The 22,149-nt window shown below is 41.9% G+C and overlaps 1 protein-coding gene across 2 annotated transcripts in view; it reads left to right on the forward strand.

Moving 5' to 3' along the window:
* The window catches only part of THSD7B (thrombospondin type 1 domain containing 7B), a 529,157-nt gene that overhangs the window by 84,231 nt on the left and 422,777 nt on the right, over positions 1-22,149 (forward strand). For both annotated transcript variants that reach the window (XM_045031779.1, XR_006582520.1), the window contains exon 2: positions 3,007-3,171. In XM_045031779.1, coding sequence (XP_044887714.1) covers positions 3,033-3,171 — 139 coding nt within the window. In that variant the 5' untranslated portion in view covers positions 3,007-3,032. The remainder of the gene's footprint in view (positions 1-3,006; positions 3,172-22,149) is intronic.

The raw sequence follows: 22,149 nt of genomic DNA on the forward strand, positions 1-22,149 counted from the left end.
TCAGGAATATGCCGTCTTGTACTGTTCGAGATGGGCAGTGCAGATTTATTAATTGGTTCACCACTTCATCAATGGAAAGTTGAGGAGATTTGCCAAACACTTCATCAAACTCATTGGTAAAGATAAACAATAAAGCAAATTTATTGACTACAAAAGATAGATTTTAAGTGATGGACAAAAAAGTCAGAGTTAGTTGCCAAAAGAAATAAAATATAAGCAAACAGTCTAAACTCTCCTCCCTATTAGACCGAGCAACAACTAGACTAAGTAGTTTTTCTCACCCCACTGGATATTGCAGTTCATAGTACACAGATTTCACCCTTGAAATCTGGGCCAGTCCTCTCAGCTGGAGTCTTCAGAGTGTCCTTGTTAATTGCAGCATAGATGGGTGAAGGAGAAAGGCCCCACATGGGCCTCCTGTGTTCGGTTTTATACCCTCAGTCCGTGTGCTTGGAAAATAAGTCCAGGCATGTCTGGGTGCATTGCTGAGTCTCCAGGCAAGGTTGAGCAATTCTCCTCTTTTGGCCTCATGCAGGTGAGTCATTGCATTGTAGCTCCCTTGCTGGACAGTGGTTGTTGATGGGTTGATTGACACCCCACCCGACTGTTGGCTATTTTCCTTGCTGTTGTCTCTGGAGCTAATATCTGGCTGAATCCCCAATTTACAGTATGTTTTAGTGACAACCATACAACGTAATTCTCATAACTTCATATGGGTTAATAATATACATTTATGGATAGAGAAATGACTTTCAGAAGATCGTAACCTTTCCCCGGTACCTTAAAGGGCATGCTTCACAACTGTATATAAATGAGGAATATGGGGTTACAGGGTGCTCCCCCAAGGCACAGAATGTCACAGAACCAGTGTTGCCAAACCCTGCCAATTCTCCCCCAGATGTAGGACATCTGTCACACATAGTATCAGTCATGGTGGTTGTGATGCTGGGAATGACATTAGGGGAAGCGGTGCCCCTTGATATTTGTTGTGGAGTGAGGAGGATTAGTCCAGATGAGTGATGGTCACGTAGAGTTAATTACAGGATGGCCTAGTGTTAGAGTTGGCCAAAAATTTTCCTGTGGAGTAGAACTTCACCAGATAATGCTGGTTTGCGAAACCCAAAATGTTTCACAAGAACAGTTTGGATTTGAACTCTAGTCTAATCACAGGCAAGTTTATGTTGGAAAGTTGCCTAGTGAGCTCAGGGTCTCTTGCAGCTTCCAGGGTCTGTGGCTTTGGGGCAGCTCCATGGTGCAGAGCTCCAGGACCAGGGATCATTGGATCGTGCCTAGACAACTTTGCTGTGCCAGGGATTGTAGGCTCAGGCTGGGAGCCTGAAAGCCCTGGGAACCCCAGCTCTCACCAACACTTGGCTCCCAACTCAGCAGTGGGGAGCCTGGAAACCCAGAGAGCCCCACCTCTCACGTTTGATTTCTTATCTCTTCTCTCCCCTCGCCCCCCTTGAATTTCTTTTTGGCTGAAACTTGCAGTTTTCATTCTGAAATGGTACAAAAACTTTTTTGGAGCTTCCACTGGCATGGAATTGAGGTATGTGTGTCACTCTCTCTCCTGAAGTCGTCCCATTTGCAATGCACTGGATCCAAAGAGTAGGGTGCAGAGCCCCTATGCCTCACTTCTATACCAGGCCCGGCTGGCTTCTTGGGCTTGATTAACCCAGTGCAAACTTGCTTACAAGGCCACTTATGGTCCTTTGTTTGACCCTGTAAGATTTAGGATTTAGCTCTAGATCAAGGACTAGGATTTGCTTTTTTCCCTTCAATTCAGGGTGCAATGTTTATTCTTGAAATTTAAAGTCTAGGTCGTAACGTTAACCCCCAAATATTGGGAAAAGTCCATGAATGCAAGCGTCTTACATTGCCTGCATTACTTTTCCTGTGTAAAAGCTCAATTTGATATCTCTACAGGTTTCGCAATGCAGCTAAAATATAAAAATGAATTAAGCTAAACAGATACAACACTGTATCCTCCACAGCAGTTAGTCAATATCTGATTAACTATAATTACATGAGTTTATCATGATAGAAACTGTTTGAGTAATTTCAATAAAACTCCAAATTAAAAGATTTAGTGTATATCCACTATTTTCAGGTTTATCTTTGACTTCTTATCAAGAACCATACTGTGTATTATGTATTGTAATAATGCTGCCTTTTTCATAAGGCTGGAAATGTAATGGAATTTCAGAACTAAACTTCTAATATCTGATAACTTTAATGAAAGGCACCGAATGATGCCAATAACATGTTGCAGAAGAATCTTATCACTCTGCTTGCCCTGTCCCAGCGGTGAAACTTTGACATATGAAATGTGGGACTAATGACCAGTTACAAATGTAGGAATTTATATTTAGGAAATATAAATGCAAAAGCTAATCTTGTAGGAGAAAGAGTTTAGATTACATGTATAACGTTCACTTTCACATCAAAATTCAGTTAGTTCTAATGCCATTTTTTAACTGTATCATCTACATACAGTATGCAGAGATGAACTGGCAATCCAAATCTTGTGTCTCAGTGTCCTTAGCTTCATGGAAGTTGGGATTCGTATCCAGAGCTGAACTTTGCAGCTTGAATCTGTCTCCATCCATGGTTTGTTTAATTATAAAATACCAGATATCATGGATGATGGGCATGTTAAAGATAAATAGGCGAAGAGAGAAAAAAATGTTGCATAAGGCTCTCACATGACATATTGTGGCGAAAGCCTTGAATTTTAAAGCTGTGACACTAGCAAATTGCTTTTTAGGAACTCACTAAGGGCATTGGTAATGGCCACCATTTTGGCTGATACCTAGAATTGAACCAGGGGCCTCCAGAGCTAAAAGTACATATCTCTACATGTACCATCTCTAAAGTACCCACATAACAGACTCTGCGCCAGAGAAGGGGATGTGCAATGTATACTGAGTAGTACTGACCCTGAGTGCTCTGCTTTATTACTATGTATTTTAAGCAAACTAATTTTGCCTTTTCTTCCAAATCTAGGACTAGAGAAGACAAGAAACTGAATTATGTTTCTGAGGGATCTCTGGGTTTCTGCTCATTGGGCATGGCAGGGCATGAGGAATATCTTGCTTTTACTTGTGCTCTCAATGTTACAAACAACTGATTTGGAAGCCAGGAAAGATCATCAATTTGTCTGGAAAACAGGTAGGAATCAACATATTCTTATTTATTCACTTTCTAGTTCCTAAGATTTAAGAAGTCTGTTCCTATTCCTACTCTGACTTAGCACTATAAGAAATTCCCAAAGAAAAATGTCCTAATAGTATTTTCATGTAGTTTTATTTATTTATGTGTGTATATATACATATATTTCCCCCTCTACTTTAGTTTATTCCATCTTTTAGTTCACTGAAATGCTGTATCCTGAAGTGACACTTGGTATAGTCTGGGTTTTCATAATGCTATCACTTGAACAGAGGCAGCTAACAGGAGACTTTGTCCTGGGAGGCAGTGGCACTTAGTGAGTGGTGCTTTTGCTCCATTTGTGGGTTCTCTGTGAACAGGCTGCATAGCTGGGCCATGAGGCCTTGGGTAAGCAGTTGAGACATATCTGTCTGTTGGTGCCTTGGTAAAGGCCATGAGGCTTGGCGCTTTGATCAGATCCAGTGTTTGAAGTCTTTGAGTGGTCCATTGTTTCCTGGTGGTGAGGTATGGAGCTGGGCTAAACAGAGAGACTTGATATAAAAAGATCTTGCTGGGTGAATTCGAGAGCCACAAACAGGGGCAGCTAATAGGGGAGTTTCGGAGGTAGTTGAGAGCAGGAGTGTGAAAAGCGTTGCTTCCAGGTTCTGCTCCTACATGCAGTTTCAAGATGGCCAGTGATGGAACTGTGGGTGTCCTGCAATGGATGTGCGTTGTTTTATTTCCTGCCTGAAGCCAGAAGGGACTTACTACACATGAAGTGAAAGCCGGTGATGGAGAAACTTCTTGGATTGGACAGGCAAATACAGACACTATTGAGAACCAGAGAAGTTGAGGAGTTCCTAGACAGCCCAGTTCAGGAAACATCAAGTACACCAGGTTCAAGGAAGAAAGAAGCTGGCCACCAAGGAGTTGGGGAGACAGGAAGCCAGAAGAGAGGCCTGGCCATTCATAACTATCGGAGGCAAGAGGTCACATCTACATTTTTCACAATTGGAGACAGAGGAGGGTGGGTGGACTGTGGCTACTAGAGAGAAGAGGAAGCTTTTAGCTGTATGGAATTCCTCCTGGTCAAGTCAGTGGTCTCCACACAAGATCACTTTTTGAATTTAAGATCAACCCAGGAGCTGCCCTGCCCCACTCACTCCATTCCGCCCTCACTCACTTTCACCAGGCTGGGGCAGGGAGTTGGGGTTTGGGAGGGGGTGTAGGCTCAGGGTTGGGGCCAGGGGTTCAGAATGTGGGAGGGGTCGTTAGGCCGAGCCTGGGGCAGGGGATTAGGGTGCAGGAGTGAGGGGTGCAAGCTCTGGGAGGAAGTTTAGGTGCAGGGGTCAGGTGGTCACACTGCACCTAATCTCATAGAATCCACTGGAGCGTTCATGAATTTTAATCCTTCAGGGATTGTCACAAATCAGCGTAACATTCTCAACTATGTGCATTGGCTGAGCCTCGGGCATGGGGTTGGGGTGAAGGAGTGAGGGGTACAAGCTCTGGGAGGGAGTTTGGTGCAGGAGGGGGCTTATAGCTGGTGCAGAGTGTTGGGATGCAGGAGAGGGTGAGGAGGGTGGGCTCTGGGAGGGGGTTTGGGTGAAGGAGGGGGCTTCGGGCTGGAGCAGGGGGTTGGGATGTGTGTGAGGGGTGCAAGGTGGAGGCTCCGGCTGGGAGGCGCTTACCGCAGATGGCTCCTGGCTGATGGTGCAGTGGGGCTCAGGCAGGCTGCCTGCCTTTTTTGGCCCCACGCTGTTCCTGGAAGCAACTGGGCTGCTGGCATGTCTCTGCGGCCCCTGGGGGAAAGGGGAGATGCGGGTCTCTGTGCGTCGCTCACTCCTGCAAGCGCTGCCTGGCCAATGGGAACTACAGGGCTGGTGCTGGGGGCAGGGGCAGTGTGTGAAGCTGCAGCCCCCACCCAGGGGCCGCAGGGATGTGCCAGCAGCCAGCCGCTTCTCGGAGCGCCATGGGGCCACGGCAGGCAGGCAGCCTGCTGAGCCCTGCTGTGCTGCCAGACTTTTTAGTGGCCTCGAGATCACGATCAACTTGCAGAGACTCCAGGATCGACCACTGCTTCAAGTTGATACCAGGTCCTCAATATTTAAACTGTGAAAGATACCTCTTAAGAACCAGGGGGTCTAAGGGAAGGGAAAGCCTGTGCATGGTAGCTAAGCCCAGCCTCTAAAAATCAGTTTTGCCCATAAAGAGTTTCCTCAACTTTCCAAGGAAGTCTGTCCATCCTTGCTGGAGGTTCAACACTCAGAAGCATCAAAAGAACATTCTGCAAAGGATAAACAGACAACAGGATGGTGTGCTGTCTTCCCAGAATCAAGACACGCGACATCACTCACATGAGATTGGAGGAATTTCTGAAGTTAATGGGCAAGGATCCATTTATGGGCACTAATGACAGTGCATCATGGGATATACCGCAGGTAAGAGATGACTTCAGGGAACTCAGAAGCATGCTGAAGAATAATGTCCAAGCGATCTTCTTTGTTATCTTCTTGTCCCGAGAGTGAAGGGAGACAGAAGGCAGAAGATTCTAAAAATGAACTTCTGGTTAGGTAAGTGGAATAGGATTTGGTTTTGTGGAACATTGGTCCACCCTCTTCTATGGGAAGAGGAGACTCAGTAGAAATGGAACCAATCTCCTCAAGAACAGGCTGGCTCGAGTAGTCAGGAGGGTAATATTATTAAACTGAAATAACACAATGGGAGGGTAAAAAGAGGGGAGAATCAAGAAGTTGAGAACAAAATTAACGGAACCAAAGGACGTGAAGAGAAGAGATTCTTTAATTTCCTGTACACCAGTGCTAGGAACCTCAGTAGCAAATAAGAGGATTTGGCATTGCTCATTTGTGAGTATAAATTCAATCTAGTTGATATTACTGAAACACGATTCACACATTTGGAACGTTAACATAAATGGTTATAACCTCTCTCTCGGTTTACACAATATAAATGTGATTAGTCATGATAAGCTACCATTAATTTTTAGATCTCTAATCCGTTCCTCTTGCTATTGCTATTGATATACGGGCATATGCTAAATAAGGTATAGGTATGGATTAATGCAGTAATGCAAAAGCCTACAGGTCCCAAACTGTAAAACAATAGCTTAGCCAAACTATCTAAGGCCCAAGGCTTAAAGACTTGACATAAGCAACTAACCAGTAAATGACCCTATATCCCAAGATAGAGTGCTGTTATAGGCAATTGTTGCTAAACTGCTGACAGGTAACCACAAAATGACACTTTATACTAGCTTTAGATATTTTAAATTAACCACATCAGCATTTGTCAACTAACTGATTAATACTAATAAACTTGAAGTAAAAGGCCTATTAACCGATGGGAAAAGGGCATCCCCACGTTAGTAGGGTAAGGAAAAACAGATAAGGAAAAGGGGCTGATGCCCGTACTGAATATGCATTAGGCTTATTTAGTATTAGCATAACCTCTAATATAAGGTGGCACTTGGCCCATATACCTGGAGCCTACCAGCTGAAGGACCACTCATGGGTCATTGTACTACTACAAGGTTCCCTGCAAAGGATGGTATGAGTAGGCAAATTCTGGATGCTTGTCTTATCTCTGTCTGCTTAGCTAGGTCAAAGTGTTTGTGATATTGCTGACTATGCTAATAAAGCTATTGTAGGTTCAAAAGGTCTTGCCTAAGTGTGAGTGTCTGTCTTGCATACCTGGGGGTCCTCACTCCCAAATTAACTGTGATGCTGTGGCTGATCTAGAGGCAAATGAACCCTGCCAAATCACCACATGTTAAATTGGAAACTCTAAATAATACCAAACCAACAGATCACACAACATTACTTGTCTATATGAGGTAGAATTCCCCTGTGTTGGTTGCAATTAGTTTTTTAGTTTTGGAAATTGTCATCTACAATATTTAGAAACATCCAAGGATGTTTTACTACTGGCAATATGAGACGTCCTATAAAATAAAGTCCAGACCAGTGCTTATTTTTATTTATTTATTTGTATATATACACACACACACACTTGGTGCTTTAACAGGGCTTATTTCACAAAGCTGAAAACAACTGAGTCAAATCAACTGGGAGAAGAATTTAATCAGAAGAATGTGAATAATTGGGAATTGTTTAAGGACTTAATAGATGACAATAGATTCCTCTAGCAATTGAGGAAAGAGGCTGAATTGGTTTTAAAAAAGACCTGGTTTAGAAGGGAAATGAAGGCAGCTACAAAAAATAAAAAAGTGAGAAGTTGATAGTAATGACTATAAATCTGAAGCTAGGCATTGTAGAAAATTGATAAGGAAAGCAGAGAGACACAAGTTGAAATCTATGACCAGTATAATTAAAGACCACAAGAAGGAGCTTTTAAGTATGTTAGGAACAAAAAAGAATTCTGACCATAATATTGGTCCATTACTAGATGGAAATGGTGTAGAATTATCAATACTAATGCAGAAAAGGCAAAAGTGTTCAACAGATATCTCTGTTATGTATTTTGGGGAAAAAATAGGTGTAGTCTCATCATAGGGTAAAATCACTCTTTCCATTCCAGTAGTGACTTAGGAAGATATTAATTACAACTACTGATTTTCAGTAAATTGTGTGATGCTGGAGAATTTCCAGAAGATTGGAAGAAAGCTAATGTGCCAATATTTTGAAAAGGGTAAATGGGATGACCTGGGTAATTATAGGCCTGTCAGCCTGATATCAAGCCTGGGCAAGATAATGGAGTGGCTCATACAGAACTCAATCTAACAAAGAATTAAAGGAGGGTAATATAATTAATTATGTCACAGTTCTGAGCAACTTCATCTGTATTCCTCCTCTGTGGTCCAGCAAGGGCACCACTCTTAGGCTTTCAGCTTTCCAGCAGTCACCTCTCTTGGGCTGAGACGTCTCTCTTCCCTCCTGACCAGGATATTTCCAGGCTGCACAGTTCCTGCCTAGACTGAATTCCCCAGCAAGTCAGACTGTCTAAGCAGGCCTGCTTTGCCTTCATCTCAGAGGCTATAAGCAGTGTAATTGCCCATAGTTAAGTTACCACTTAGGTCTTTCTAAACAAGCATGCATATTCTTAAGGTAAAAGCATTACAGAGAAAATGCATTAAAAGCAATAAAAGAATGTACGTGCATGCTCAAAGGTTGCTAGAGATCACCCCAGCTCCAATGAGGTCTCTGGCAGGTGAACTGTTCTTCAAACCCCACACAGGTTTTTCTGTGGTTACAAGTTCATAACACCTTTTGCTCAGAATAAGCAACCCCAAGAACAGGTCCAATCCTTCCCAGGCAGGACTGGAGCCCTGCCTTGGACAGAAAGTCTTATCCATTTTATGGCTCAGAAAGCAGGCCCTGAGTCAGTTTAAACTCAGGTTATTTATCCAAAAGTCTTTTCTTTGTCTGCTGGTCTCTAGAGAATCCAGTTTGAACCAGTATATGCAAGTATCTCCAGGTGGTGGTACCTTTTCGGAGGTGTTACCACATGAGTGAATCTCCTTAATCCCACCACACTGTTCTTTGTTCCTGGAGGGCTGTGATCCCCCTCCATAGGGTAACCAGACAGCAAGTGTGAAAAATCCAGACGGGTGAGGAGTAATAGGCGCCTATATAAGACAAAGCCCCAAATATCGGGACTGTCTCTATAAAATGGGGATATCTGGTCACCCTCCCTTGCCCCCAGGGACTTGCATACAATCCTGGCCCCACAATGATACATAAACTTAATTCAATAAAGTTTAGCTTAATTCAACAAGGTTTGTTCAGAAAATTGCCATATTTGTCACACTTGATTGGCACTCATTATATTACTTTCCTTTATTTTTTTGTTAATCAACGTGGGTTTATGGAAAATAGATTCTGTCAAACTAATTTGATATGAGATTACACATTTGGTTGATAAAAGTAATAGTGTTGATACTGCTTATTTAGACTTCTGTTAGGCATTTGATTTGGTACTGCATGACATTTTGATTAAAAAATGATAATATGAAATTAACATGGCACACATTAAATGAATTAAAAGTTGGCTGACTGATAGGTCTCAGTGTAATTGTAAACTGGAAATCACGATGTGTGTTCCTAGTGGAGTCCCTCAGGAATCTGTTCTTGGCTCTATGCTTTTTAACATTTTTATCAATAGCCTGGAAAAAAACTGAAATAATCGCAGATAAAGTTTTGCGATTTACCACAAACTGGGGGAGTGGTAAATTATGAAGAGGGGACAGGTCACTGATTCAGAGTGAATTGAAATGTTTGGTAAATTGGGTGCAAGCAATCAATATGTGTTTTAAAACAGCTGAATGTACCTGTACATCTAGGGGGAAAAACGTGTAGGTCATACTTATCTGATTGAGGAAGTCTATCCGGGGAAGTAGTCTCTGAAAAAGATTTGGGGGTCCTGGTGGATAATCAGCTGATGCTGTGGCCAAAAGAGTTAATATGATCCTGGGATGCATAAATAGGGGAATCTGGAGGAGGAGTAGAGAGGTTATGTTACATCTGTATTTGGCATTGGTGCTACTACTGCTGAAATATTGTACCCAGTTGTAGTGTCCACAGTTCAAGGAGGATGTTGATAAATTGGAGAAGTTTCAGGGAAGAACAACGATAACGATTAAAGGATTTAAAGACCTGCCTTATAGTGATAGATTGAGCTTCTTGAGTCTATTTAGCTTAACAAAGAGAAAGTTAAGGGTTGACGTGATTAGTCTATAAGAACGTACAAGAGAAATAAATATTTAATAGTGGGCTTTTCAATTTAGCAGAGAAAGGTATCACATCACCCAATGGCTGAATGTTGATGCTAGACAAATTCAGACAAAATAAGATATTGGACTAGGTGTACAACAGGTAAGATCCAGTATCCTATGTTCCTTCATAATGTGTTTCTAAGAGAGAGTCACAAAATCTTAAGTGTTACATTTGAAAAACAAAAATCCTCTGGTTCCCATGTAATGTTGTACAAATGGTTTTTGAATTAACTTTGCGTGATGGGGTTTGCAAATCCCAATCCAGGGTTTAGGCAGGGGAAAGGCTTGGAGCAGCACAGGATCCGGTAAGCTCCGCACCTCAGGCACTACTGAGCTTGATCCTGAGGAAAGCAGCAATATAAAGACAGGTCCAACAGCCCAGGGAAAAGGGGAGAAGGGAAGCCATTTCCCTGGAGAAGCACTGCCCTGTCACAATGGGAGAAGCTCTGACTGAGGAGTTCTGGCAGTGAGTCTTCCTTCTCTTCTTTGAGACATCACCCAACTGGTAGGAAGAATCCTGAGTGCAGGCAGCAGAAGGTCACCTTGCATCAGCTCTGAGACTCAGGGGTTTGAAGAAAGGGACTATAATTAAACAGCTGTCATTCTCCAAATTGAGGACCTCATAGAAGAACTGGGTGTAGAGGACAACCTTGGATTGAGTGAGCTAATTCAGATTAAACTAAATGGAAGGATAAGCACCAAACAGGTCTGCAAATAGAGTACTTGATTTTGAAAGGGAAACACTTAAAAAATTAAGGCGAATAGTTAGGGAAGTGAACTGGACTGAGAAACTCAAGGGTCTGAATATAGAGGAGGCTTGGGATTACTTTGGCAAAGTTGCAAGAAACAATCTGAAGGCTGTATCCCCAAGCATTATACAAGACACTGGTGAAACCTCATCTGGGATATTGTGTACAGCCTGGTCTCCCATATTTAAGAAAGATGAATTCAAACAGAAACTGGTGCAGAGAAGGGCTACAACGGTGATCAGAGAAATGGAGAACCTACCTTACGAGAGGACACTCAAGGAGCTTGGCTTCTTTTCACTATCCAAATGAAGGCTGAGGGGAAACATGATTGCTCTGTATACATACATGTAGCAGGGTGAACCCCTGCTCCGGCCCTGAAGGGGTTAAAAACACCCCTGGGAAGGGGCCGAGGCTTGAGAAGACAGCCTTTTGGCTGGGCTGATTGGAGAAGTGGCTGCAGCTGGGGCCACGCCCCAGACTGAGCCACAGCTGGCCCCTATAAAAGGCCAGGGAAGCCAGAAGCAAAGTCAGTCTCTCTCTGCCTTCAGAGAGAGAAGGGCCTGGCTGCAGGGAGCTAGAAACTGGATACCTGAGTGAAGCAGGGCTGGGGAAAGGCAGAGGAGCTGGGGAGCTCCAGCCTGGAAAGCCCCAGGCTGCGGCCTAACAGTGGGCCAACAGGTACTAGGGGTTGCAGAGGGCAGCCCAGGGATAGGCCAAGGCAGCAGGTCCAAACCCCTTTGCCTGTGATGAATAGGCTGATACTGCAGTCTGCCCCAGAGTGTGGGGCTAGACAATGACTGGCAGTAGCCAATACTGAGGCAAGGTGGGGATAGAGGGTGGGGGTTCCCAAGGAGGGGAGACCCAGAGAGAAAGGGGTTACTGCCGGGGGCAGCACCCCATGTGAAAGGGCACCGGGTCCAGGGAGGGACACGGGGGCCAGAGGACAGGTGGATCACCAGCCTGCAGAAGGCGCTCCAGCGCTGGAAAAGAGCTAATTCCCGGAGTCACCAGCAGGAGGCGCCGCGGGGGTGAGTCGGCCCGTCTACAATACATCAGATGGATAAACACAAGAGAGAGAGGAGTTATTAAAGTTAAGGGCTAATGTTGGCATAAGAACAAATGGATATAAACTGGGCATCAACAAGTTTAGGCTTGAAATTAGATGAAGGTTTCTAACCATTGGAAGAGAGATGTTCTGGAACAGCCTTCCAAGGAGAGCAGTGGGGGCAAAACGCCTAACTAGTTTCAGGACTAAGCTTGGTAAGTTTATGGAGGGGATGGTATGACATGAGTGCCTACAATGGAATGTGGCCCATCTGTGACTGCTATTAGCAAATATCTCCAGTGGCCAGAGATGGGACACTAGATGGGGAAGGCTCTGAGTTACTACTGTGAATTCTTTCCCAGATGTCTGTCTGGCAGGTCTTGCTGACATGCTCAGGATCTCACTGATTTACATATTTGGTCAGGAAGGAATCTTTCCCCAGGTCAGACTGGCAGAGACACTTTCTCAACTTTTGCAGTGTGGAGCCATGGGGCACTTGCTGGCTTGAACTAGAGTAAATGATGGGTTCTCTGTAATTAGAAGTCTTTAAATCATGATTTGGGGATTTTAGTAACTCAGCCAGTGGTTATGGAGGAGTGGATGGGTGAGGTTCTGTAGCTTGCAATGTGTAGGACAGAGTAGGTAATCACAGAATAGGTCCTTTCTGGCCTTCAAGTCTATAAGTCTGAGGCATTGGGTATGGTCTGAAGTGGCCTGGGGAAGGTAAGCAGGATGTGGGATAGTGGAGTAAAGACCCCAGGTCCCCCTACCTGCCCCACATTCCGCTATACCTAGCCCCAGGATGTGTAGGACTAGGAGGTTACCAATAAGGAAGTTGACCCAGCTGAACCCAATTTTTGGTGGTCCTGGATATACTGAACCAAAAGAGAGAGACAAATGGTAGGCCCTGAGAACTAAGCCTGCTGACCGAACAGACATCCCCACTATATTTTGGAAGGTGGGATATATAAGAACAAAAGTCCTTCAAGGTTTTATTGTATTTCTTTCCAGTTCTGAAATGCATTGTACTGTAAGTCTTTAGCGGTGTACATAAAATGTTCTTAAAATGTCAGCTTCACTTGATTCCAATTGACAAAGAATTATTAAACCCTTGAGGACCTTAGAAAATATGTTATAGAACTAGCAGAAGGATGGTTCGGTGGTTTTCATGAACATGCACTTCTGTCATGAAACTCCAATGAAAACAATAGAACTGTTCTTGTCAGGGTGCATGTGCCTCAGCGATTGATAAATATATCCTTTCTGAAGCAGAAGTTTAAAAAAAAAATATTTTTTAGCAGTCAAATATTTAAGATCCTAGGGTTAGGTTTGATACAGTCAATCCTTAGCTGCAGTGTTGCAGTAACAATACTGCAAGATTTATTGTAATGCTCTGTGGTGTTTATGGCTAAGAAAGAAGCACTTAAGTTATAAGCCTCTATTTTCAGGCTTTTAAAATTTGGTGAGGAAAATAAATCCTGCCCCATAGGCTGAAATGTCTTCTAGTAGTCCAACTGGTGTTTAAATTAAAAAACAAAACAGAGTATGGAAAAATACCCTAGTGTTTTCACTGATTACATTTTCAAACCCTATTTTTTTTTTATGCTGAGAACCTTTCAAAAGATATGGTTTTAAAGTATTGGACATTAAAATTAAATGCAATAAGGTTGAAAAAGAAAAAGGGAATAAGAATAAACACGTGCACATTCTGCCCTCATGAGAGCGCACAGGGCTGCCCTTTGTGTGCATATCTAATGGGTATATTTAGCTTTACATGCATTTATGTACAGGTACAATGAATCACATTTCCCCTCCCCCACCCCCGGTATTCTAATTTAAGAACTCCAAGGAAATATTTGGCGAGAGTAGGGAAGGGACAGAACCTGTCTTCATGCAATGTTGCTGTAATTGTAAAACTTGGTCTGGAATAATTTTGCGGGAGTTACATCTGTGGTTCCCAGACTGTTATCATGGCCCCTTTCTACGTATGTAGTGTGGCCTAGTTTAGGTATCTGTGGACTCATAACTTTGAATTTATTTACTGTTGTAAATCCTAAATTTTAACTACAATGTTGCTTTAGCTTACAGACACTTCCTGCTGTTTTTTTTGCGTAATTGCCGGGTATACGTTCCTGACTTACACAGAATTCGACTTACGCGAGGTGTTCCAGAACGGAACGCTTGCATAAGTCGGGGAGCGTCTGTACTTGACTTTATGGAGTGTGGTTGTGGAGCGTGGACACCCATATGCAGCTAGGGTTGCCAAGTGTCCAGTTTTTGACCGGAACGCCTGGTCGAAAAGGGACCCTGGTGACTCCGGTCAGCACTGCTGATTGGACTGTTAAGTCTGGTTGGAGGTGCAGTGGGGTGAAGGCAGGCTCCCTGCCTGCCGTGGCTCTGCTTGGCTCCTGGAAGCAGTGGCATGTCCCTCCTCTGGCTCCTATGCCTAGGGGCACCCGGGGGCTCCTCACGCTGCCTCCACCCCAAGCGCCAGCTCCGCAGCTCCCTCCTACACCCCAAACTCCTCATCCCCAGCCCCACCCCAGAGTCTGCACCCCCAGCCATAACCTTCACCCCCTTTCGCATCCCAACCCACTGCCTCAGCCCAGAGCCTCTTCCTGCACCCTGAACGCCTCATTTATGGCCCAACCGTGGAGTCCACATCCCCATCCGGAGCCCCCTCCTGCACCCTAAATCCCTCATCCCTGGTCCCACACCAGAGCTCACACCCCAGCCCAGAGCCTTCACTCCCTCCCACATCCCAACCCACTGCCTCAGCCCGGATCCCCCTCCCGCACCCCAAACTCCTCATTTCTGGCCCCACCTTGGAGCCCACATCCCCATCTGGAGCCCTCACCACCTTCCACACCCCAACCCCCTGAGCCAGCCTAGTGAAAATGAGCGAGTGAGGGAGGGTGGGGAGAGAGTGAGCAACAGAGGAAGGGGGGGATGGAGTGGGGGTGGGGCCTTGGAGAACGAGTGGGACGGGAGTGAGGCCTTGGAGGATGGGCGGGGCAAGGGTGTTTGCTTTTGTGCAAGTAGACAACAATACAACCCTCAGACAATGTTACGTATACACTTGAATAATAATATGCATCCATTTGTATGTACGTGCATATCAACTGCAGTCTACTTAGTAAATTAATGCAATATTCTTACACTAAAAGATATTTTAATAACTTGGATTTAACTCTCATGGTTTGTAACTTTGATTATTTTGACCATTTTCTTTCAAAAAAATCACCTTTAGGGTAAAATTGTTTTTCTAAAGAGAATGTTGTACCATATAAAGTCATGGGGACACTCATGAGCTCCTTATAGGATGTAAAAAACCTGCATGAAATAAACACTAAAGTGGATGAAATAGGGGGTTCCTTGCCTAGGTGCTAGGTTGAGTATCTTATGAAAGTCCACACACTGTAAAACTGGGCTTTGTGGGCCAAATTAAGCCTTGGTGTAAGTGAGTGTATATCCATTCAAATAATATAATTGCAACTAAATTTGGCCCCATATTCCTAAAATCTAGGAACCTGAATTATGACTTTCATGGGGATTATACAATTCTCTTCTCTTAGCTAATCAAGACTTCCACACTTAAATTTAATACAGGTTGCTGGCCTTTCTTATTCAGGATAGAAATTTTTAAGCTGTGGGTTTCTAGAGAGGATACATTAATATAGCATTGCACTGAAGATATCTGTTGGTTTCAGGATACTGCTTGTCACCATACTTGTAATGTGACCACAAGCCTACACATAAAAGCAATAATTATACCAATTAAATTACTCTGCAAATTTTAATGGCTGAATAATTTTCTGAAGCTTATCAATTGCTAACAAAGCACGGTTACTATCTGGAGAAAATCTAATTGCCTTCAAATGCTTGTAAATTAATAGTGTTCATTGTGATATCCAATTAGTGATTTCCATATTTCATCATGTTAACTTTCTTCATCTCTTGAACAGTCCTAAAGTGTATCTATAATTTCTTTAATGCAAATATGGCTGTTGTTTTAACAGTGACAAATGAAACATTTTATTAAGTTTAAATATTCATACCCTTATTAATCTATAGTGCAGTTTTTATTTGAGACTTTGATATGAAGATCTTGGTCTAAAAATGTAAATCAGCACAAATATTTCCCTATTTTTAACAAGTAATGGGAATAGACCATTATGGGTTTAAAATGGCTGACAAAATTCAGGGTTCAGTACTAGTTCACAATACTCCACTGTATTTCCTGGGGTTTGCCATGTGTTCCTGGAACTTCAAGGTGCATTTTTATGGCCATCAAGAAATGTCACTAGTGGTGCCTTTGACTCCACATTTAATCCTCAGATTTGTAACATGTAATCTGAGTCTACCAAAGTTGTTTGTGTAAATAGGGGGAAGGGATAGCAAAGGCACCCTTTTCAGATGACAATTAGAAGAAGTTGTATCTTTTTACAACATAGAACCAATAGTGATTTTAGGAATGAGTTCTCTCTTTCTGGTTAAATGTTCAGTGCACTTGGGAATGTTTTCTCTCTCTAGTCTAAATGGAAAGAGAGCTACCTAAAATCAAGGAAGGGTTTTGTGTCAGATTTAATCCAGGATTCAAAATCTTTTGTACAAAACAGTTTACACCTACTAGTCCTAATCCCCTTTTGTTAAGACCATCCCATTGGCCTAGTGACAATTTGCTCAGTTCTTATTTCTCTAGAATCAAGGAGTGAAGCCAATGAGAGTTTTGCCATTGAGTTCAATAGATCAGGATATCACCCAGGAAGTCTATTGCTAGAAGACCAAGACAAAAATATCTGGCAGCTGAAATTAGTGCACTAACATGAAGAGGGCAGCTGAAAGAGACCAATATAGTTGGAGAATTCTTCAACAATTAAAGTCAAAGACTATCATCACTGAGCCAAAACTCTTTGGCTGGGAAACCCACTTCAGTGACACAATAAAAATAAAAATATTGACAAAGGAAGAAAACCAACTATATTAACATTCCGGGAGAGAGAGTGATCTGACAAAAACTCGAGGGATGTGCCAGGTAATGCAATTCTAACAAACATAGACCATAGACAGTTAGGCCCATTGTGTTCCTCATCAGGAAATAATGGAGATTCAGTTAAAGAGAGAAATACTCACTTTTCTGAATGGAGGAACTTTAAGAGTCAGCCATCATGCTGGAAGAATAACTTGCGTTGTAGGTAATCACAGAAAAACAGATTTAATCCTGAAGAATATACTATTAATTTGCAAGTCTTTGTAGGTTGCAGGAAGCCAGGGTTCGTGAGACCCAAATTTGATTGCCAAAGGTGACCAAAAATCTTCATTTATTTTAGAGTTGTTACAAACATCTGAGAGGAACACACACACACACACACACACACACACACACACACACACACACACACACACACACACACACACACTGCTAACCTTATTTTGATCATTAGCCCTTCAGGAATAAACTATAATGGAAAAGCAGCAAAGAATCCTGTGGCACCTTATAGACTAACAGATGTTTTGCAGCATGAGCTTTCATGGGTGAATACCCACTTCTTCGGATGCAAGAGAAGAACCAGACTAACACGGCTACCCCTCTGATATAATGGAAAAGTTATGATAGCCTTTTGAACTATTAGCGAACATGGGTGATGCAGTTATGGGCAAGAGCAAAAAGAACCTTTTTTGTTTAATTTTCAGATGATTCTGCCTCATTTCCCAGTGTCTTAATTTCAGGAAGATCATTGACCTATTTGTTAAAAGACACTTTTTCATCTAAATGCACCAAATGTTAAAAGGGGTCTGAATCTTTATCTTTTAAAGACTGAATCTCAAACCTACTGATAAGAGGTTCATTCCTTATGAAAATCAGAGAACCACTTATCTTCTTAGGGATTATTGAGATACAAGTAATAGTCTTTCACAAGATGAGAATGAAAATCCATCTAAGATTATCAGGGCTCACCACATGAGGGAAATAAATATTTTAAAATTACCTTTATATACTGCCCATGTGGGGGTTTCATGACACTTGAGACTCAACTAAGTCAGTGTGCTGCTTAGCAATTTCTGCTTTTGACCACTGTATTCTTGAAGCAGTTCCTGGATTCACGCTGGTCTCCTACTTTTCTAACCCCCAACCCTTTTTTTTTTTTAAACGAGGGTACCACTTTAATGCTACAATCCAAACACATACTGGAATAAAACAGAGCATTGTTTCTTATTTGCAGTTTGAATTCAGTAGGTTATGTTGAACAGTATGTTGTAATGGTGTCAGTTATCACTATTTAAGGGTGAAATTAAGCCTTGAATCCCATTTTTCAGCCACTCATAATCTTCACCATATTTCTGTAGGATTGAAAGTTTCTATGCTTGTCTGTCAGCCAGAAACCTAAGGAAGGTTTGACCAAAAGTAGTTCAGCTGTCTTTGAGCTATGTTTATACATTTGTATTAAATAACCAGCAAACACATCTAATGAGAACACAAGAAACCACACCTCTCTTATGGTTTTTGTAAGAATTTTTCCAAGTCAATGGGACTATTTGTGTGTCAGTTAAAGTTATTGTGTAAATCTTCTCAGAAAAGAGGTCTCGGCTTGTAAGGAGAGTTGTTTTCAAAATTTCAATGGCAACAAAATGTTGATTAAACAAATGAACATTTGATTTTCCTCCTCTTCCCCCTCCCCTTTTTTGCAATTAGCTAAAAAGCCAGTTGGAAAACTGATTAAAAATGGAAATAAAATATTCTGTTGACTTTTTAATATAGTTTAAATACACCTTCACTAGATAAAGTCTGTTGATATGTTAGGGCCAGCAGATGACTGATGCTGTTGAGTGCTAAATAAACAAATAGAAAAAAAATTAGTCTGGGAATAAGGAACTAATATGGGGAACATATGCTGAATGGAACAATCATCCAGCACACTAATCAGAAAAAGGATTTGGGGATTATTATTAAAAAAAAAAAAGAATCAACGCCTTCATTTTTTTCTGTAGCTTGCATTGGGTTGAAAACTAGATTGTATTGGCAGAGGAAGAATGTACTTAGTCATCATATAAGTCAGTTAGCAGACTCCGGGGTGGATTTAAGGCTCCAATAGGGAAATAAATAAGGTGCCCAATGGTAGTGGTGGTTGTGGAATTTCAGAGGGGTGGAGGCAAGAGGTAAACAAAATCAGTTCTGACCTCAGAGGTGTGCAGGGTTTCTTGCTTCCTTTTTTCTTCCACTTTCCTTTCTCTTCTCTCTTCACTTTCATCTTTGTATCACTTTTTTATCCTTTTCTGTTACTTCTTGTCTTTTCCTGTCTCCTCCCCACTTCCCCGATCTCCAGATGGCATACCTATTACTTTCCCTATCTCTCTCTCTAACTCTGTTCACATCCATCACTTTTCCCCTGCTTCCTAATTTTATCTTCCTCCTTCTCCTCCTCCCCCTTTCCCGCATATCATAGTCAACTATCTTCAAGGAGATTTCAAGGTAATATAATAGATGTTTTCATAATGGACAGGATTGTACCTTCTCTCATGCTGCTAATTGATCTGCAACCCTGTGGCTCCTGCCCCTTTCTTGCACTCTCTCTCTGTTTCACTACTCCACTTCACCTCGCTGGGCTGCTAACCTTTACTACATCCACCAACCCTTCTATCACCCTCACCCTTATCAGTTCAGCTCTTCTAACACTCTCCTAACCCCACAAATATACAGCTTATTAACAAACTTTTTTTAAAAAATTACTCTTGGAATAATCAAGGAGCTTCCATTACATTTGTAACCCTTGGGCTCCCTGCCTCGTACCTCTCCTCATATCATATATTTGTTACTATTTCTGGTTGCTTCTTGTATAACCTTACATTGGAAGTTCTTTGTGGCAGGGACCAGATCTTGTTATGGTACATCTGAAGTGTCTGGTGTGGTTTTGAGTGCTATGAATAAGATACAGCTTGTACAGATATATAGTTACCAAGGCATTCCATAAATGAGTGGATGTGCTGTATCTCTCCTGTAGGTAGGAGGACCAGAGGATCTGCAAAGTGGCAACTCCTCTGGCTTACCCGTGCTCTCTACTAGCCCTGCCTCCATTTACTTTCTAAGCGCTGCCCTTCTGGTCACAATAGCCCAGCTGGGTCCCATGCCACATAGGAAGCATACACCCCCTTCACGCCTCCCCCTCATGCAGCAGAACTGTACTGGATGTCCTGCCAAGGAGCCCTCTGTGATTGTGGAGGCGGCATTGCTGACAGAAACAAACAAAACCAAAACTTGTTAGATGCTGTACTGTCCTCCAAAAGAGGTTGCCAAACAGTCATGCAAGTATTGGGGTACTAGGCACAGAAAAAAGATCTACTAAGGAAGTGCGGAGGGAGGGGGGAGAGTAGAAATGTTCTAAAAGATTTTCTTCTTGTATACCTGAAGATAATGTACAAAATACTAGTAATACAGGAGGAAATCGACTTCTGAATCCACTGCTACAGCTGCTAGAGTAAGGACCATACTTGCTAGACTAGTTGCAGAAAGAAAACTTTATTGCATATATCTGTTAATATTGGTATTCCTGTGCTTGTGAAACTATTTCAATAGTTTTTACCCAAAGTCTATATGCCTTTCAATATGTTTCTCTAGCAAACTTTAAGTGCACAACAGGTGGTGTTTTAAACTAGATTACATAGGAGATTCTTACACTAATCTTTTAATGTCCCACTTCCCTCCCTTACAATAGTAGGTTTTGAAAATAGGGCTGCTTTTTTGTTGTTGTTAGTGTAGGGAAAAGTATGAGTTAGCCATCTTATCCTTTTCTTTTCTTTATAGTTACTATGGGAACAGAACTGTGGGTCACACAGGAAAATCTGCAAATGTGGTTTCTTTTAAATTGTTCAGGTTTTTTTTTAAAGGGAGCTTATTATTGGAATTGTAGTACTTTTCATTCAACTTTGTTGGATTTCATTGTTGTGCATATTTCACTCACAAAAGAAGCACAATGAGCGATAAGAAAAACAGATGGGGATGTTTTTATACTTTTTCCTTGGGGTTAATATTTTTTTAATTGAATGCAGCTGTTGAAAAGATTTCTCTTGCTAGGTAAGAGCACAACATTAAAAATGGATAGTCACATTTCAGTGGAGTGCTAGGCTTACTTACTCTGCTGCACTTCAGTACTACATAGTATTTTTGTAATAATGTACATCTCAAGTTAGCTTCAGCGAGGGTTTTACTCAACAATTTAACTGAACTAATTCAATATATTGGGGGTAATGGTGTATCCATACAACTAATATCTATTTAGAACAGAAAATTAGTGTGAGGACCCTCTCCCTCTAATTGCAAAACACTAAAAATATGCTTGAATATTATCTGTACTCACATAACATGGCTCATGATGGTTTCTAGGGTCCAGCGGTTGTTAAATGGACCTTTCCACTGATTTTAGAATTTCTCTAGATTTCGAATACATTTGCAGCTCAATCTCATTCCTTTTGAAATGGAAGTTATTGGCAGTGTTGATACTGGAAGTGTTGCTATTGACTTCATTTTGAGACTGAATGTGTAAAGCATATTGTGTGGCAGTCTAACATTTTGGTGGTTGTACTGTGTATTTTAAATTTATTCCAGTAGCTGGTTGGTATCCAAAGTTTCTTCTTAATGTTTTAGTTTGCATAGAGAGTTCCCATTGAGATCAATGGGAGTGATGTACTTTTATCTAGACTAGAGGCAGTGTATGGTCCTTAATGTCCATGACATGGTATTTAATCCACTATCTGCCAGTTTTTCCTGATGTAGATTTTTTGTGTGTGGCTATTCCTTCATTCAGAGACCTTGAGGTTTCATAGTGAAATGCATCATGAAAGTGTCATACTTTAGTATTCCAGTGATTTTAGAATTATGGTATTAAATGTAGAAAAGCATGATAAAAAGCTAATTACTGTAGTTCTAAATATATTGGTTCTATATGCTGGGGGATATAAGTAGTAGACAGTTGCTGAAGCACAGCCTCCTTTTGTGTGGTGTGTCCTGGAAGGCTAGCCATGAAAAATCACTTTTCAAATTAGAACTTAATAAAAACTTTCCTGTTCAGAACACTAAGCCCTACTCCCTGTGCGATTAGTGGTTTCATTTCTTTCTCAGCAGTTGGGTAATGATTATGGCTCCAGATGCTGCGCGAGTGATAAAGAGATTGATTAATTTCACTTGAAAGGGCATATGTTCAAAGAGAATCCAGTCGGAACACCATGAATGAGGATCTGACATCCTTGCACCACTAAGGCTTACGTGGCTTGGTACCCAACTGTTCCTGAGAAAAGTACTGACAAACCAATGTAATTTATCTAGTCAATACATTAAACATTTGGTTCTACCCATTCATTGCAGAATTTTTTGATTATATTTTCTTCTACAGTGATAACTCTTCAGAAGCTGTTTATGATTTTGCTGTGTAAAACACCACCATTTTCACTCTACTGGAGAC

The sequence above is a fragment of the Mauremys mutica genome, chromosome 10, assembly GCF_020497125.1.
Source record: "Mauremys mutica isolate MM-2020 ecotype Southern chromosome 10, ASM2049712v1, whole genome shotgun sequence".
NCBI classification, from domain to species: domain Eukaryota; kingdom Metazoa; phylum Chordata; order Testudines; family Geoemydidae; genus Mauremys; species Mauremys mutica.